The sequence below is a fragment of the Abramis brama genome (assembly GCF_963993115.1).
Source record: "Abramis brama genome assembly, chromosome: 14".
In the NCBI taxonomy this organism is placed as follows: domain Eukaryota; kingdom Metazoa; phylum Chordata; class Actinopteri; order Cypriniformes; family Leuciscidae; genus Abramis; species Abramis brama.
Genome location: NC_139976.1, coordinates 14,541,803 through 14,560,390, shown reverse-complemented (window position 1 = coordinate 14,560,390; position 18,588 = coordinate 14,541,803). Strand labels below are relative to the sequence as shown.

At 39.7% G+C, this 18,588-nt stretch overlaps 2 protein-coding genes across 4 annotated transcripts in view; one reads left to right on the top strand and one right to left on the bottom strand.

Moving 5' to 3' along the window:
* The first annotated feature begins 1,937 nt into the window (after window positions 1-1,937).
* Window positions 1,938-11,402, top strand: mmrn2b (multimerin 2b). Of its 2 annotated transcripts, none has more exons than XM_084134809.1 (8): window positions 1,938-2,244; window positions 5,387-5,506; window positions 5,610-5,740; window positions 5,888-5,950; window positions 6,612-6,713; window positions 7,391-7,809; window positions 7,900-9,388; window positions 9,609-11,402. In XM_084134809.1, the coding sequence occupies exons 1-8, from the start codon at window positions 2,045-2,047 to the stop codon at window positions 10,025-10,027; spliced, it is 2,943 nt and encodes a 980-aa protein (XP_083990935.1). In that variant the 5' UTR covers window positions 1,938-2,044; the 3' UTR covers window positions 10,028-11,402. The 2 variants fall into 2 exon arrangements, with proteins under 2 accessions (XP_083990935.1, XP_083990936.1); XM_084134810.1 differs by having other exon boundaries at window positions 2,037-2,244; window positions 5,610-5,727; window positions 5,884-5,950.
* bmpr1ab (bone morphogenetic protein receptor, type IAb) overlaps window positions 10,447-18,588 on the bottom strand; it is a 34,280-nt gene continuing 26,138 nt past the window's right edge. For both annotated transcript variants that reach the window (XM_084134814.1, XM_084134815.1), the window contains 10 exons: window positions 16,679-16,850; window positions 16,463-16,565; window positions 16,280-16,379; window positions 15,878-15,974; window positions 15,468-15,603; window positions 15,094-15,286; window positions 14,055-14,352; window positions 13,724-13,899; window positions 13,479-13,609; window positions 10,447-12,758 (listed from right to left, as the gene is read on the bottom strand). In XM_084134814.1, coding sequence (XP_083990940.1) covers window positions 12,633-12,758; window positions 13,479-13,609; window positions 13,724-13,899; window positions 14,055-14,352; window positions 15,094-15,286; window positions 15,468-15,603; window positions 15,878-15,974; window positions 16,280-16,379; window positions 16,463-16,565; window positions 16,679-16,850 — 1,532 coding nt within the window. In that variant the 3' untranslated portion in view covers window positions 10,447-12,632. The remainder of the gene's footprint in view (window positions 12,759-13,478; window positions 13,610-13,723; window positions 13,900-14,054; window positions 14,353-15,093; window positions 15,287-15,467; window positions 15,604-15,877; window positions 15,975-16,279; window positions 16,380-16,462; window positions 16,566-16,678; window positions 16,851-18,588) is intronic.

Here is an 18,588-nt window from a genome sequence, read left to right as displayed (position 1 = left end):
GATAATAAGAGTAGACAATATCATCCTCCTACTCTTAAAGGGGTAGTTCACTCAAAAAGAAAATGTTGTCATTAGGCTACTCACCCTCATGTTGTTCCAAACCTGTATGAGTTTCTTCTGTTGAACACAAAAGAAGATATTTTGAAAAATATTGGTAACCAGAGTTGACGATAACCATTGACTTCCATAGTGGGGGGAAAAAAATACAACATTCTTTAAAATATCTTTTTTTGTGTTCAACAGAATAAAGAAACTCATACAGGTTTGGAACAACATGAGGGTGATGACAGAAGTTTCATTTTTGGGTGAACTATCCCTTTAAGTATATAGACTGCTAAAGGTCCAGTCAGCCTAACAGACTTTAACAGGAAGCCACATTGTGAAGCACAGACCGAGTGCTGGGCTTGGAGAGCCGGCCCAGGAGACCCCCTGTTTGTTGTCACAGCTGAGCTCTACGCTGTTGAGGCAGTCAAGCGGAGACCCCGAGGACCACCACACCACAGAGAAAATGGCCTCTTAGTTTGACAATAACACCTTCTCTCTGTGCAAACCCCCACCGCAAGCTCTCTAAATCTAGTCCGACCTTTTGGTAGGTGGGATGTTTTCACTCCAGGCTGAGAGAGAGCAGCTGATGTCTGCTCCGAGGATGGAGTTTGGGAGGCATGGTTTATGAAAAGGGGTCAGGGCTAAGAACAAGGACTCTTGTGTGTTATAAAAACTCTTGCCATTTATCACTGCAGACAATCTCTGGACGGGAAACATAGCACATATATATAGCTGCGCTGACATCTATTTAATGTGTTTCCCCTTTCTTTTGGAAACCTTTTTGAGCCACAGAATGCACAATATACACTCTTAAAAATAACGGTTCTATAGTGGCATCTATGGATCCCTGAATATCCTTTAACATCAATGTTCAAAAGGTTCTTTATAAATCATACAAAAAATATTTTAAGAACTATTTACAGAAAGGCTCTTTGAGAACCCAAATTTGGTAATTCTATGGCATCGCTGTGAAAACCCCCTATTTGGAACCTTTATTTTTAAGAGTGTGAGGTTAGGGCTTTACAGAAAAGTTCAATTGGTGAACATTAGTTAATGCATATGGTGAGCTAACAATGAATAACAAAATAGATTAATACTAATTTATAAACATGCTAGTGTTCGTTGTTAATTCATGTTCGTTCAAAATACTTTAATACCCTTTGACATGTCAAATGAGTTTGTTTATGTAGAAATTAACATTAATAACAAATGATGGGATGAGTTACACTTGTTACATGTACTTACTATTGTAGTAACAGTAAATTATGCATAATTACAAGTAACTAACCTTAAACCAAACCCTAACATTAACCCTACAGTATGTTAATTAATATTACTCAGTACTCATTTGCATAATTACATTGTAACAATGCCTCCTTAAAATAAAGTGTAATCAAATGCTGTTGTTCATTGTCAGTTCATTACACCTTAATGAATTGAACCGTACAGTGTAGTGTAAGAATATAAACTGCATAGCCTAAGTAAAAGGAGTTAACATGGACTGGTAGAGCATGGTTCTAGCAAATGACAAGGTTGAATATTTAAATCCTAGTGATCACACATACTGATAAAATATATGAATGCAATGCCGCTTTAGATAGAGTATCTTTCAAATGCTTATGTCTAAACATGGAAATCAACCATTTTCTTGCAAAGCATCATCATGCATGAGACTGCAGTGTGTGCGCTTGAGTATGGAAGGGTGCTGTAAGATTGCAAGTAGCGCAATACACGGATTTATGGTTGTTAGCAAGCGGCAGATTTCCTCCTATTGTTAGAGAGTGTTGATACTGTCAAGGGAGAGGAGGGAGCGAGAGAGAGGGGGAGTGGGAACTGAGAGGGTGGGGAGAGAGACATAGGCTACTGGTGAGGATACCGGCTGGTTTGGACAGAGAGAGAGAGAGGGAAGGAAAGAGGGGTGGGGAGTTTCCAGGATTGTTTAAGGCTAGTTTTAAAACTGCCATCCGGAGGAACCCTTTCAGTACCTCTGGAAAGCGAGATGGCCCAGACTGTGCCTCTGCTGCTGTTGGCCGTGCTGAACTCTCTGAGCTGCCACAGTGAAGTGAGGGCCAGGGACCCTGATGTGGAGGAAGAGGAGGCTGTTGGGATTGGAGGAAGAGCACATCATACTCCTGTCGCCTTTGGGATGCCACATGAACATCCCAGCATCCCAGTGCCTCCAGCTGGCTCAAAAAGAGGGTGAGTCAAATGGGCATTTTTAAAACTATATATATTTATAACTATACATCAAATTTTGTGTGAATGGACCATAGTCAAAATATTTAATTTGACGTGAATTATACTACGGATATTTGTCTGTTCAATAAGATACTGTCTAAAGGCCTTAGGTCATGTCTAATTGTTTTACACTACAAGTCAGAAGTCTGGACATGCCTTTTTTATGATTAATACTATTTACTACAAATCAAAAAAGTTAAATAAATTAAATGAAAGTAGACATTGTTTAGTGACCAAAAAATGGTTATAAATCAACTATCAACTATCCAAATCAAAGCAGCCAAGCGTCACAACTCTAATCATTCTCTCAGCTTATGAGGTGCATCATGGGATGTTTTTCCTCTGATTGGCTGCTTTTCCTTCTCTATCTGGCCCAACTATTCATTTCATAAAATAAAATAAAAAACTAAAATATTTTTTAAATGAAAAAATAATGGTAATGCTTGTAATAAACTGTAAAAAATATTTTTCATCAAGTTACTTTAAAATATTGTGTTGTAGTTTTTCTATAAAACTAATTTTAAGCATTTAAGCATAAACCTTTAAGATCACGAGACACAAATTCAAGTCAAGTGTGTCCAAAACTTTGACTGGTATTATATTTTCTCTGGAAGTTTTTTATTTGCTAAACGATCAACACTATAGTATACAACAGTACAACCCACTGAACAGACTAGACTGTGCATGTATCCCACACAGCCTTGTTTTAATATCATATTATTAAATATGCCATTTACCCTGACTAAAGTCCTTTGCATTCTCCCTCTGTTCTGAGAAAGGAAAAGCGAATGAATTTGCCCGAGAGGCTTAATTACAGTAATCTTACAATGAAGATACAAGTCAGGGCTTCAGTGATCTGGGAAGGTATTATGGAGTGACTGAGTTCCATTGTGATATCCAATATATACATACTGATCTGGGGGCCTATATGTATAGGAGCCGTAGAAGTTAGCCGTCCACTTCTATAGTCAGCTCAGTCTTAGATGTGTTGGCTGATATTTCAGCCTTGACAACACACACAGTAGCTCTCTGCTGATTTCTTGAGGATGAGAGGAATTCGACCGGACTGGGCATGCTCACTACAGCTTAACAGCGAGGCAGAGGACAGGTACCCCTACAGCAGTTTTCAAGGGCATTTGCTTTTAGTCTGGACCAGAACAAAAGAATATGAGAACCAGATGTATCCAGAAAAGACATGGGAGGAGTGCTAATCAAAAGGGTTTAGGTGTTTAAAGAAAAATAAAAGAGAGATAAAAAGAGGGGTGAAGATGAAAGAAAGGTGGACTGATGAAGGATGTTCAGATGTGGGTACATGGAGACAGATTAACGATAAAACCATAAAGCGGCAGACAGGGCTAGAATTCAGCCAAACTATGACTGAATCAGTGGCTGAATAGGGGCTGATGTTTTACTGGACAAAGGGTCTATGGTTCAAGGTGGCAATAAAAAAGGAAACAGGACAGCTCACTTATATCTAATCTCTTTGTTTCTGAAACTAACACTGAAACGGATGCATAAAGGAAGGTCAGTTGAAGTAATGGGCCGTACTGTACATACAAGATGTGTCCATGCATTTGAAAACACCTAACAGAATGGACATGTTGTACAATTTGAGCTGTTTCTACCTTGACAAACCATCTTAAAAAACACATCCTGGTGCTGAGAAAATGGAGAAACATCATAGCAGTTAAAATGTCCTTCTAGTGCATATTCATATATGGGCCATTCACACATGATGCATTGTGTCCATCTGCACTCTTTTTTTCTTTTCTTTTTTTATGTGTGTACATACGTAAACATGCATTTGACAGACATCTTTAACATTTGCAACTCACTTTGGAACATCTTTGGAACAATATTGGAACATCACCTAAAACATTTGCAATAAAACAAAATTGTCACTTTCTGTGAAATTGGCACAAAATATATGTAATAAAAATGGAAGTTGCTGCAGTCAGGGAAGCCACTGTAGCTCTTTTTCATACATTATAAATGCCTCAGAGCGCACATGCAATAAACGCTGTCATGTTATCCTGCGTTCGGACGCAGATGCTTGGTGTTTGGGAACGCAATCGTGTGAGACAGTTCTGGGACTGGGAGGTAATATTACCCTACAATTTTCATAGATTTTGTCTCAGTCATTTCAGAATGACCAAACCAACATTTAAGATGCCGTGCAATGAAATTGGACAACTGGTTAGTCCAGTTTTTTTCGGACCTCATGATCTGTTGAGCCAAAGTCACATGACTTTTTCTTTTTTTTTAGGGTTTTATTCAGTAAATGTGTTTCCATTGTAGTTTATGTGCATGCCTTCTTACGGATAGACTACATCTGCGCATGTTTTTTATGCACATTTTTAGAATGTATGAGCATCTTGGCATTTCCATCCACCATTTTATTATACGATATCTCAATATTTGCATAAAAATAGGTGGATGGAAACATTGCTAGTGTTAAATTAAAAGGCAGAACAATGCATCACGTGTCCCATTGAAAGACAATACGGATGCAAGAACACATTCCATGTGGCAAGAAATGCCTCCAAGTCATTTGAGGGGAATAAATTGTGTTTTATAAGCTTTGCTAGAATAAGCTGCATCTTTGGAACAACAGACAGCAGAAAGAAAAAGAACTGACAGGGGAAATCTTATGTCCCTTTATGTCAGCTTATATAATACCGTATTCATAATGAGAACAGCACCGTGAACGCCACCTTTTCAAACAGTATTCGACAGGATGCAACTCCAGCAATATTGCAAACTAGGTCATTTTTGCAGAATACAATTTGCACACTTTACTGTAGGCTATGTTTATGAAATAATACACAGAAAAACACAGACTTGTCAAAATAAGATTGAGCATGTGTAAACATCGTAATCAATGTGTGCATATCAGATTCTCTCTGATACAACAGAAAGCTAAAAACAAACATAATGAACGTGCCAATAGAACAACATATAAAACATTTTGCTCAGCGATAATATCTTGCCCAGAGCTTGTTGGGAAGGGTACAACAGGAAAACAACAGGGGCTCAAGAGCATATATCTTCATCAGTCTGTGATTGCATGTAATCTCTGCTCTCAACTCCTCTCTCTGGTCAGAAACTGGTGTGCGTATGTAAATCACCGTGTGGTCACCACAGCCGTACTCTGCACAGAGACTCAGACAGTGAAATCGGTGAACCCCTGTCCCGATGGAGCTCCTGACTGTCAAATCATCACGTGAGTCACCTCATAAACTCAAACAACCTCAGATCTTACGTTTCTCAAAACTATGCTTTGCTTTATTGATGATGATGATGGTGATGGTGATGGTGATGATCAGGTATAGGCAGTCCTCACGTCCTGTGTACAAGCAGAAGCAGACAGCACTCTCTTCTCTGCACTGGAGGTGTTGCCCAGGCTATGGAGGACACAACTGCCTGGAAAAAGGCAACATACAATCTCCAGGAAGAGGTCTGGATACAATCCTTTTTACACAATAAAGCATATGCATATCTAAAATATGTTAGGAGTATGCATGTTGCTCTTCAGCCAATTTAAAAGGAACATCAGTTGAGCTGCCCATCCAGTTTTGGTGACTCATCTATCGTTCTTTTCCAGACAAACCTCCAGAGGATGAGAAGCATGCTTCAAAGTCTGAGGTTAATGACTATGACAACTCAGGCAAGTCTGTTGTTTTGGGCAAAACTGGCTTGACCTTTCATACCTTTCCTCTTTCTGCAAGCTTGCTTCTTTAAAACAACCTTTCTGACAAACAGAGGAAATATCTAGCAGGCGCCTGGCTCAGTGAGTGTCCTTCAACAGGAAAGGAAGAATCAGCTGGCACTCGGGATAGCTAGAGATAGAGATAGATAGAAGCAGTGCCTTATGCCAGCAGGCAAAAGCAACAATCATATTTAAGAAGAATAACAACATCTTAAAGTTGTTTTCCAAATTTCCAAAATGTCCCGCAAGTGAATATTTTGATAGCAGATTGTCAAATCACATTGATACTTTACAAGTACAGTCTTTGGCAGTTCTTTAAAATCTAAAGTCATTGTGTGTTTATGAGAGTCTCATGTGTGCCAAATACTTAAACCTGGTATCATGAAATAAAAAAGGATTATTCTTAGTAAAAATAATATTTAGTTTCATAATATTCTGTAATATTGAGTCATTAAATGTAACTTTTGGTATTTTAAGCCTGTTAAATGCTTAAGGACTATAATAACCCCTCTAAACTGAGCATATGCGTGGGCCCAGTATTTACCCTCAGACTCACAATGTTGTGGTTAACTTCTTTCCCACATTCTCCCTCCAAACAATTTTTGGTGTTTTTCTGTAGAAGTTAAAATGGAAACAGACCTATTGGAAGATGCAAGCTGGTCTGACAAACATCTACAGGAGGCTCCCATTCATGGTTCGTCACCAAACCAGAGCCCTGTTGGTAAGACACGGAATCTGTGCCCAGCAAACCAAAGCCCACAGGAAAACATTTAGATTGACACATTACAGTACAGGCATACTGTGAGATTTTACCACCCAAAATTGAATAGCATGACTACATAAACAATGACGTCTTCCTCTAAAGGATATCCTCTCTTTCTTATAAACAAACTCCACCGTGACATAATCACCCAGAGATGTAGGCAGAAGGAAGGAGACTAAGAAAGAAGGGCAAAAAGTCATCACTGAACCACATGAGTCATGGAATAGCTGTTTGAAAAGGGGTTTATATATTCTCTTACCTATATATAGCCAATTAGCTCATATTGTTTAAATGCAATTACAGCCTATAAAGGAACATCCATCAAAAATGCAGAAGTTTATTCAGATATTCAGTAACATAATGAGATGTGTTTGTGTAGGAGGCTTGTAAGGAAAGGGTTATTCCTGATGAAAACATCATAAAAGCTCATGTAGAGACCCTCAAATGTCAGGCACATTGATGTACTCTAGGGACGAATCAATATGCCGATATAGACAAATATACCTTAATTGCATATTTAATAGGTCACACAAGTAACAAACAGAGTTATTTCACCATTTTCCCTTGTTAGTATCTGAAATATACAAATTGTACAGTATTTCTCCAAAATTAGAGGCTTGTTTATGATATTCCAGGTGCCAAAGAACAGATCCCTACCTCTCAGCCTCTGCAATTCCTTGATTCATCAATTCTGCTGTCAATGCATCTGTTAATGTCAACCATGATGACTCAGCTTCAACCAGTGCTGGAAAGCTTCAATCAAACACTGGAGCATCTGTCCAGTGAGGTGGACACACTGTCTCAGGACTTGCAGCAGTTGCGGATGGAACAGGAAGACAGCAGATCCATCAGCAGAGGTGAAGGTCATAGTGGATCTATTGAGCAGAGACTAGAGTACAGTCATCTTCAGGTCGACCAAATGAAAACCCAACTGAACGCACAGAAAGACCAGATGGAGAGGGCCTTTCAGACCCAACAAGAACTGCTGAAACACAACCTAACAAAACTGAAGGAAGAGATGGATGATCAGATCAGTCAGAGTCAGGATGCACAGGTCATTAATTCACTCGGACTCCTTAAGTGACTAATAAATCTTAACACATTGAAACAGTGCATAAATATTTTTTTTGTGTTATTCCAACAGGTGAATCTCCATTCTCTAACTGAATTGGTTGAGGAGGTGAGACTTGGCCAGAAAAGGCTGGAAGGGGCACTGCAGAAAGAGCGTGCTGAGTTTGTCAATCAAAGTGGAGGCCAGCCAACACAGGCGTCAGGAGTGTGGGAGGCCATCACTCGGCTAGATGAGAAGGCACAAAGTAACTCTGTGCAGCTCAGCAGCTTGTCTGACACTTCAAAAGATTCTGCTAGAAAGATCAATGATCTGCAAAGAGACCTATTGATCCTGGGACAGAGCCTAGGGGAGGTCAAACAACGCACTGAGGTCCACTTTGTGGAGACAGGTCTGGAGGTGGAGGCTACTCGCGTCAGGGTGCTCAACAGCATTGGGGAACTTACAGCTAACGTAAGTGCGCACGAGGGCCAGTTGAGAGAAATAGAGCTTGACCTGAACAACATCTATCATCAACTACAAAGAAATGATTCGGTAATTGCAGAGCAGGTCTGTAGCTGCAAATCGATGGGAATTTCACTAGCTAGGTTGGAGCTGGAGGTGGCTAACATGACACATTTAACAAGACAGAACCGACTTGCACTTGAGGAGGCAAATCTAGATAGGAATCAGGCCACTCAAATGGAGGATCTTCATCAGGGCCTGCTAAATATGAAGGAATCATTGGCATTTGAGCAGAGCAGAAGCAGGAGTCTTCATGACAGTATTTCCCAGCTACAGGCTTCACTCCTGGACAGTCAGCAGGAGATACAAGGCCTGAGAGAGCGGGACGAGGACAAGTCGGCTGAAATTCAAGGCCTGTCAGCCACCTTCTCTTCCCTCCTGAATGATGCTGTACGCCACTCTGAAGTCCTGGAAGTGCTACTTGGAGAAGAGGTCTTGGAATTCACACACTGGTCACATAGCCAAAAGAAAGAGCTCAGTATCCCAGATATTTTACAGAGAATGCACGTGATGCAGCAAAAGATTGAGACACATGATAGGAGTCTGAATTCTATTCGGAGAAAGCATCCTGACGGAGATGAGATGAATAGCGATGACCCGGTAGCATACTCAGAGGGGACCGCCACAAAGAACCAGGTGAAGGGCACTGAAAGTTACCAGTCCTCATTAGACCCTTTGACTGGAGAGGAGGATGTGGATTACTCCGTCAGTGACTTCTGGAGTCTAGGAAAAGAGGTGGAGCAATTAGCAGGTAGAATAACCATGTTGGAAGAGCGCTGTGGCAACTGTACTGAGCCCCCTGGTGGCTCTGTTGTGGAACTGCAGGCAGATATAGCATACCTACGTCAGAGCCTAGAAGATCATTTGAGAATGTTTCAAAAACTGTTCAGTAATACAGAAGAACTAGCCAGCTCGACCAGAAGCCTGAACCTATATGAAGTTTGGAGGCTGGTGAGAAAGAAAGATGAAAAGAAAAGGAGGGGGCACAAAAAGCAAGAAGACCAGGAGAAAAGAGAAGAAAAGTCTTCCAGTGAGCGACGCAAAAGATACAGCGAAACAGGTAAGAGATCTCATTAATACAGTTTTTTTCCCATTTTCCATTAGTTTTAAACATGAATGAAGAAGATATTTGGTACTGAAAGGCCTATATAGTGTACACACAACAACACTGCCTCTAAATGGACAACACTAAAACTACATCATGACAAAGCAGTTTTTCTGTAACTTAAAAGTATACATTTTTACCAAAACAAATCATCAAAATAACTTTATCTCTTTAGAACATGCTTGGTTACCACATCCCCCCGTGGTGTTCATCACAAGCCTGGACTACAGAATAGGGCCAAATGGGGAGCTTGCATCAAAAAATGTTGATGTGATCTACGGTGGTACTTTTAATCCTACATCAGGGGTGTTCCAGGCCCCTGAGACGGGACTCTATCTGTTTTTAGTGACCTTAGACTTTGAGAGAGGCCTTTCATTGGCTGTACTGAAGCGCAGTGGAGTTACAGTGGCCTCCCTCAGACAGGAACAAGGGGAAAAGAGGGGACCAGTGAGCCGAGCCTCTCTGCTGGAGCTTCGGCGAGGGGAGGCGGTTACATTAGAATTGATGTATGGATCATTACGAAAAGTGCAGCCTGGGGATAACAAACTGTCTGGACTATTGCTCTTCATTACAGAGCACAAGGACATGCTGTGAAAAGAACTGGGCGAGCGACAAAGGCATGGGAGGATACATTCAAGTCTGACGCACTGTGCGTCACTGCCAGACATGCTTTAATTTGCATGCATGCCATGCATTCTCTTCTTGAAGGTGCAAAAATACTTGTTTAAATATTATGTTTTGTAATTGGTTCTGGAATATTACTGAGAAAACAGGGAAGAAATAAGGGGAAGAAAGAATATATACCAGAACAATTTAGATACCACCAGACCTTCTGTTGGTCTTCAAAATGTGGAGGATCTAATAATAAGGCATAGTATGGAAACCAGTTACTATGAGGTGATATGAATAAACAAAAGGTACAAATAGTGAGGGTAATTCTGTACATCCAACAATTCATGCACTCAAATGATCACATTCAATGCAAATGTCAATCAAGAAGAAGGAGGCATGACTGTGTACTAAAATAAGGTATTTTACTTAAAAATTGATACATTGGACTAATTCTGTGTACAGAACAGCTTTTCTTGGTAAACATAAGGCATCTCTCTTAAAACCAGATACTGTGCACAATACAGTTAAAAAAAGGTTCATATTATTCAGGCCATTTTACATATTTCCTTACACATTAAACAATTAGGACAAAAATATTGTGTCATTTATCTAGACAGATAAGCTTAAATCAGTTCAAATGTTATTTTACAGGTTAACTTGCTTGATTGTTATGGACAGAATAGGCTTGAGCACAAAACTGCAGCCCAAACTATGAGAAAAGACACGCATAAGCAATGTGAGATCTGAATCTTCAATGCAAAAGTTTTTGTACTAGTCTCTCTCCTTCCTTGTACCTTTGTAGAAATGCAGAAGTGGAATTTCCCAGACAGCTATAAATCACTGGCATAAATACACCCCCATGATATAACCGGATCTTCAATAAATGGCTAACTTGTTTTCGAGGCAAAAGACCCTGGTTTTGAAGTTGAACCTGATAATAATGCATTGCGTGATTCAAATTTTTTGACTAAGCTCTTTTGCACACAAAAAAAATGTGTTCACATAATCTCATCAGTTATGGGGGAAAAATATGTTCATGTATATGAAAGGTGAACTTAAGTCGCCTGTCCTGACTTTTGAGTAAATTATAGATAAAGGTCTAGTTTTACACATTAGAACAATGACAAATGATAATTCACACTCTCACTTTCATAGGAAGTCATTAAATGTAGAATTTCATTTTAAAGTCATAAATTTACTATTACTAGTATTTGTAAGGTTGAGCTGCTCAGTAAAAACATTGAGAATGTCATTTGCAAGAACAGTGTTAATAGTCCTGCAAGTAAAAGTATCTTACCACAATAATTCATACTATATGACATGACATGAATAAATAGCACATGCATTTGCATTATTCAATCACATTAGACATTTATGAGTCATATGATTTCCAAGCGTCACAACATTAGATTCAAGGCAAAACAGTTCAAATGAGGCATTGAAAACAGCAATCCAATCTGACACTGAAAAAATTCAGATGTGATATACTGAGGTTGACTTGAAGGCTATAGGATAAAACAAAACAACGGTTATGAGGCATTCAGGAGCAAAAGGCATCCATTTGCACTGACACGTCTGCGATGAGGCAGATCAGATCTGCCATTCTGGGTGATTGAAAGTCACCACATCTTTTAGATGAATAGATTTTTTTTAATGGCTGCAGTGTTGGCAATATTTGACTGGTGGTACTTCAATTCTTCATGCCAGAGCTGGAGTTATGATCACATTACTCATTATACCTGAACCTTCTATTTCTAACAACAAATCAATTCCAGGTCTTTGCAAAAGTAAAAACCCTATCGCTAACCCCCAGTTTTGTATTTGAACATCTAATGGACAGATTCTCAGAAAGGAAAGCAGTTGAAGGAATAATTCTTCAAAAAGGCTATTAATTAAAATATTAATATGTAGTTAACGGGACATGTTCTTTTATACATATATATGACAATATGGGTCATTTGAATTAAATAGGGCATGTTCTCTGACGTTTCGGTGGCCACAACTGCACATGGTCCAAATGTAGTGTGACCATTTAGACACTAGCCATACTGGAACAGGAGCACATCCCAAGCATATGGCTGGTTCGGTCCAAATATCACCCCAAATATGTCCACCTCTCAAGTCAGTCAATAACAGAGCCTCAAGCCTTCTCCCGAATGGCTCGATTACTGTGCTCCCATGGCAAATGGTGCCACCTTGCCACTCCTCCATACAGATGTATTGTATTACACAGCTTTCACAGAAAGCACCATATGCTCTTCAATTCTCTCCCAATATATAAGAGTGCCTGAAGAAGGAAAAATGGTGGCGATGGGGATGGTGTGAGTAGTGATGCCTGTTGAACAGTTGTCCTTACTGTCCTTACTTCCTCGTGGATGCGTTATGGCACATACTGTCCAGCAGAGGGTGCTACATGACACTAAGAGCATAACTGCAACAGGACGAGGAATTACAGCCAGACAGGGAGGCAAATGTTCTGCTCAGCAGCGCTCCCACAGGTCTGTCTAGGAACTGAGGCAATAGTTCATAAAGTGAGCATAAATATCTCCATGATATATCTCAGACTGGCATATGGAGGGAAAACTGATCATATTTTGATATCCTGTGATTCAACCATTTTGGCAAGTGTTTTCTTGACTCGAAGAGCAGTGAGTCGAGAGGATGGGTTGTGGGCCCAGCACTCAGACATAAGCTTTAGCATGGCCCGTAAGCACTGTGTGGAGATGGAGACAAGAGACCAGTTGTTTTAGGGTTGTATTTTATACAACTATTAAATGGTTACAATGCAGTGATATTTAAAGACCCCATAAAATCAAAAGTTCTGTGGCTTTTAGCATCCATCTGTTAGCAATGAGATCAACTATATGCCTAATGTACTCTTAAATGTTGACACAATGACTTCTTATAAGCACATTTGCAATTTACAAAAATTAAATGGTTACAAAAGATTTCTATTTTAAATAAATGTTTGAACTTTCTATTCATCGAAGAACCCTGAAAAAAAATGTATCACAGTTTTCACCAAAATATTAAACAGAGCAACTTTTTTCAACATTGACAATAATAAGAAATTTTCCTTGAGCTCCAAATCAGCATATTAGAATGATTTCTGAAGGATCATGTAACACTGAAGACTGGAGTAATGATGCTGAAAATTCAGCTTTGCCAAAGTTATAAATTACATTTTTAAATATAATATGATAGAAAATAGTTGTTTAAATTTTAATACTTAATGTTACTGTACTTTGGATTTTTTTAAAATACCTAATTAAACATTAAATAAATAATTGTTGGATATCAGTCTAGTTGAGCATAAGAGATTTCTTTCAAAAACACACAAAAAAAACATTTAAACGGTAGTGTATGTCAACACAAGATCGATAAAAATTAGTATCTGAGCAGTGTTGAACTGAACTGCGGTGCTTGATCTTACCTCGTCACTATTCCAGCGATTAGACACCACTGGCCGCATGCCTTTAACACATACCACTTCCCTCATGTCCTCATAGGACGGTTCTGAAGGTACCATGTCCCAGTATGGCAACTGATACTCCTCAACAATACCTGCACATAAAAGAAAATTCCCTTATTAAAACAAATCCATCACATATGTATAAAGGAGAGACAAACATAGTTTAAAAAGTGTGTATACATTATTATAACCTCAAACACCCGTACCTCCTGTCACGCATCTGCGGGCCATTTCCCAAACAATGAGACCGTAGCTGTAAATATCAGCCATTATGTACGCTTGGAATTGGTTCTTATTTAGGGTCTCATCCAGGACCTCTGGTGCCATGTACCGCCGTGTTCCCATCCTTGTGCTCAGAGGGACATCCACCTCATTGGTGTCACTAAAATAAAAGCAAACAAGTGTTCAAACTATTGCAAACAACTGCATACTAGCTGTAAATGAAGTATGCTTCAATGATACTTTTTAGTCATTGCCAGTGTGGCAAGACATTTATTTGCATGCATGTTTGAGTATGTGTTGTTAGAGTGTCTTCACCTGTTGTATTTCACAGCCAGGCCCAGATCAGCAATGCAGCAGGTGCCATTCTTCTTTATGAGGATGTTTTTGCTCTTTAGGTCTCTGTGAGCGATGGCAGGTTTGCCCTGTGTGCCGTATATCTCTGTGTGGAGGTGGCACAGGCCACAGGCTGCAGAGTAGGCCAGCCTCAGCAGAGCCTGTGTGTCCAGGGTGGTGTATTTCAGATAGTCATAGAGAGAGCCGTTCTCATGGTAGTCCGTGATGAGGAAAAGCTGAGTGAATGCACCCGTGCCCTTAATATCTGCAGCTATAAAGCCTGGAGCAAGACCGGAAGAAAGAGTGTGAATGTAAAGGGTTAGTTCACACAAAAATGAAATTTCTGTCATTAATTACTCACCCTCATGTCGTTCCAAACCCGTAAGACCTTCGTTCATCTTCGAAACGCATATTAAAATATTTTTGATGAAATCTGAGAGCTCACAAAAAAGTATTCTCGTCGCTTAATAATATTAAAGGTTGAACCACTGTAGTCACATGGACTTATTTTAACGATGTCTTTACTACCTTTCTGGGCCTTGAAAGTGGTTATGATGTTGCTGTCTATAGGGGTTTGGGGGGGTCATAAAGCTCTCGGATTTCATCAAAAATAATTTAATTTGTGTTCTGAAGATGAACAAAGGTCTTATGGGTTTATAAGACATGAGGGTGAGCAATTAATGAATTAATGAATTGATGTGAAATAACCCTTTTAAAAGAGAGGCATACAAAAACCACAGCAGCAATCGTACAGACAGAGGCATTAGAGAAAATATCAAATATGCTAAGTTTTATATCATTGTACAAAACTACAATTTGTGAAAAATATTAATCTACCTTAAACCAGCAAAATTTTCATCGTCCCTTCATATTAAAATATAAATGCAATATACATGTATTTGACTCTGTACATTAATAATGATTATTCTACTGGTTTTGCAATGGAAGTATCATATCAAATTATTAAAATGCAATGCTCCCTACTATGAGTCCCTACTATGCGTTTTTTGATGGAACCTACCGAGTATATTCTCATGTCTCATGAGCACAGTTTGATAAATCTCGGTCTCTCTGAACCAACTGGCCTCTTCACGGGTAAAGAAAACTTTCACCGCCACCTTTTCTCCTCTCCAGCGACCGAGCCACACTTCTCCATACCTCCCCTTTCCGATTTGACGTACCATCTGAATTTGTTTAGCGATGGTGCGCTGGACCTGTGAATCGAGAGAATTGGGCAATTCAGCTCAAAATATTTAATGGTTCATAACTACAAACATTTATATTGACTCAAGAAATTTCCATTACCTTTCCCATACCTTTTTAAAACTGTGTTAATTTACATAACCGTAAACCCTGTCTTTTTTTGAAAAAACATGTTCAGAAACAGTGCCTCACCAGCAGGGGGAGCCCTGAACCAGAGCCAGTGCTTGACTGACTAATAAGATCTTTGAGAGACTCTCCTACTGGGATGAAGGCCTCATCCTGCTCCAGATCTCTTTGGTACCGCCTCCGTCCCGTCTGTAGCTTATACCTGATCAAACAGCCACACAGAGTATATCATCACCTTCAATGCAAAGTTACATCACAGAAGCTGTTTCACAAAGGGATCAGTAACTTATTACTAAGAGCAACAGTATATATATCCATGCATTGAAACACAAGAGGTGTCTTAAACAGATGATCAATCTTAAACAGGTGTGTCTGTGCCAGTGTTATCAGTATGCTGGTCAATAATTAACAGACTGTAGTGCATCTTTCATTCATTTCAGCTGGATAAACATGTCGTTATGAAATTAAAGTCTCACCTGTAGTAACACACCACAGTTATGGCCACCAAAGTGAAGCAACACACTGTCACGGAGATCAGAAAGGCCAGCAAGTGGGCGTTCCATAACTGAGGCTCTGGATTACAATGAGATCACAGACAACAGTTTTCATCACTGATAATAAGAAATGTTTCTTTAACACCAAATCAGCATATTACAATCATTTCTGAAGGATTCCTGTGACACTGAAGACTTGAGTAATGGCTGCTGAAAATTCAGCTTGGCCATCTCAGGAATTTGCGTTTTAAAACATTAAAATGAAAAACAGTTATTTAAAATTGTAATATTACAATATTGCTGTTTTTACTGTATTTTTGAATGGAAGTGGATATACACACATATATTTATTATTTTTAGGTTCTTAAGGGACGTTCCACTTACTTCCTGGAATAGGAGGTGGAAGTGTGGGCTGAAGGTCTCTATTACAGAAATCTGTGGAACAGCACTCAATGGTCCGCCTGGGTTGAGCATTAGGAGAGTCCTGGACAACAATAACCAAATTCAGTCATTCATAATGCCTCAGCACTTAAACTTCTATTCTTCACTCTCCCATTTATGTATTACCTTGCACTGGAAGTGGGAGCCCTCATACTTCATGCAGCCGGAGGTGAGGATAGCCTCGCCGTGCTCATCCTCCTCTACGATAGCAAAACACTGGCCGTTCGTCCTGTGTAAACACACAAAGACCATTTAATCACAGTGTTTGTGATTTAGATGAGCAGTTAGAGGAAGTTGAAAGTGGCTGTTGTGAGCAGTAGGTAAAGCACATGGTGTACTCACTCGCAGGTGTTGTTTGTGGCATCTTCGGGGCAGTGGATCGAGCAATAGCAGCTAAGGAAGCGGGCAGCATCCTCGGGGGCCACGGTGGACCCGTCCCCAGTCTGGGGTCTCTTTGGATCCGATCCGGGCTTGACCCCAGTGCCGTGAAGCATGTAATCTGGGTTCTGCCCACCTAAAAGGGTTGAAATAGGACAAATCAGATTTTTAGACCACCTAGAATGTCTCTAATAGCTTCATCATTATAGCTCAATATTTACACAAACATTGAGTCACATCATATTAATGTCACTATGAAATCAAAATAGACAATCCTTTTTAAAAGGAATATTGCAGTATTTATTATAAATTATTTATTAGTGCACATCATTATTTTTTTTAAATGGGTCAGGACATGATAAATAAATTTGGCCTTGATCTTTTGATATACAAGAGGTCTTTGTACCATTAAAGCATCCAGTAAGCTTCAGAGCTTAAAATATCCTCCACATTATGAACAAAGCATTTATTTAATCAAGCTCCAAAAGTGGCTCGTTTTGATATTGGGGGACTTGTGACGTCACACGGGCAAATGCATATGCCTGCCTCCAGGACAAGACATCGATGAATAGTTTAACATCATTGCACCCACTTGCATTCAGTCGCTTAACGGCTGAGACACTTTCCTGAACCGTATTCAAGCGATGCGTCAAAAGCAAATAGAACCTATCATAATCACTTTGCAAATAGAACCCATTATAATCACTTCGCAAATAGAACCCATTATAATAATTTCGCCATTATAATCACAGTTTGCAAAGAAACATTTGTTGACAGAAGTAGCAGTCAACTGTATTGGATCCGACAGCAGCTAGTTTGCAAATCACATGTAAATGATTTTATAATGATTTGTCTGTAAATGACAGCTTTTCCACATATCCATTTGTTTTTCTTGTGCAAAAAAACCTTTTTTAACATAAGTGAACCTAAAGGAACACATAAACCCTTTTAAAATTCATGTCCCCTCACAATCTTTTAATCCGAATTATCTTCCCCTGCAGTGACATCTCTTCTCTGATGAAGTGTAAGAAAGAAAAAGTAAAAAAGAAAAAGAAAAATTCACAGCCGCAAGGACACAAATCCCCTGTTATTCTCTTCGGTCTCTGCTGAATTATACTGCAGGGAATCTAGGGATCTTAGATAAATAGGTGGGAGTGAGGAAAACAGATCACCATAGACTGTGAGTAAAAGAGGGAGATAAGGATTTAAAACGTGGACAAAGAGAGAGAGAAATTGAGATTTCTCTGTGCTGTAACCTGATCCGTCTGAGTGTGTGAGCATTTGTCGCAGACAGACAGGGTGCATATTGCCTCAGGCACAAAGACTCATGTGTTTGGTAAGTATTGCTGTGGGTGCTTCCTCTTAGAGCCTTGCTGCTTGTCCTGCAGGTCTGGGCAGGCCTAAACCCAGTCAAAATAAGCCCACACTAAAACAGGCATGCTGCTGTTTAGTAAAACACCACATTCCACACCTAGGATCTCATTACTAGAGCTGTGCTTCAGACCCATCCCACGTCTTAGACTACTTTAGACTTGCCCTACATCTCTATCTCTGAAAATTCACATAAATATTAGATAAATGGGCAGGAGATACAAATGCAAACAAGTATAAATGGCAAACTCCATCCAGTAGGAAGATCTTACCTGCTATCAGCAGAGTTACATGACAGCAACACCTCCAGCCTTATCAGCTGGGGTGGAGACCACTAAAGTGATATACAGTCTGATAACACAGAAGTGTGGAGCCAGGACGCTTTAAACCCTGAGAGCTGATATCAGCTGGGGGAATGAAGAGGACGTGGCACAATAATATCGGAGGAAGAGAATTAACAAACCGCTTGTTAAACGTCTACAGGAGAATCACGCGATTCAGTG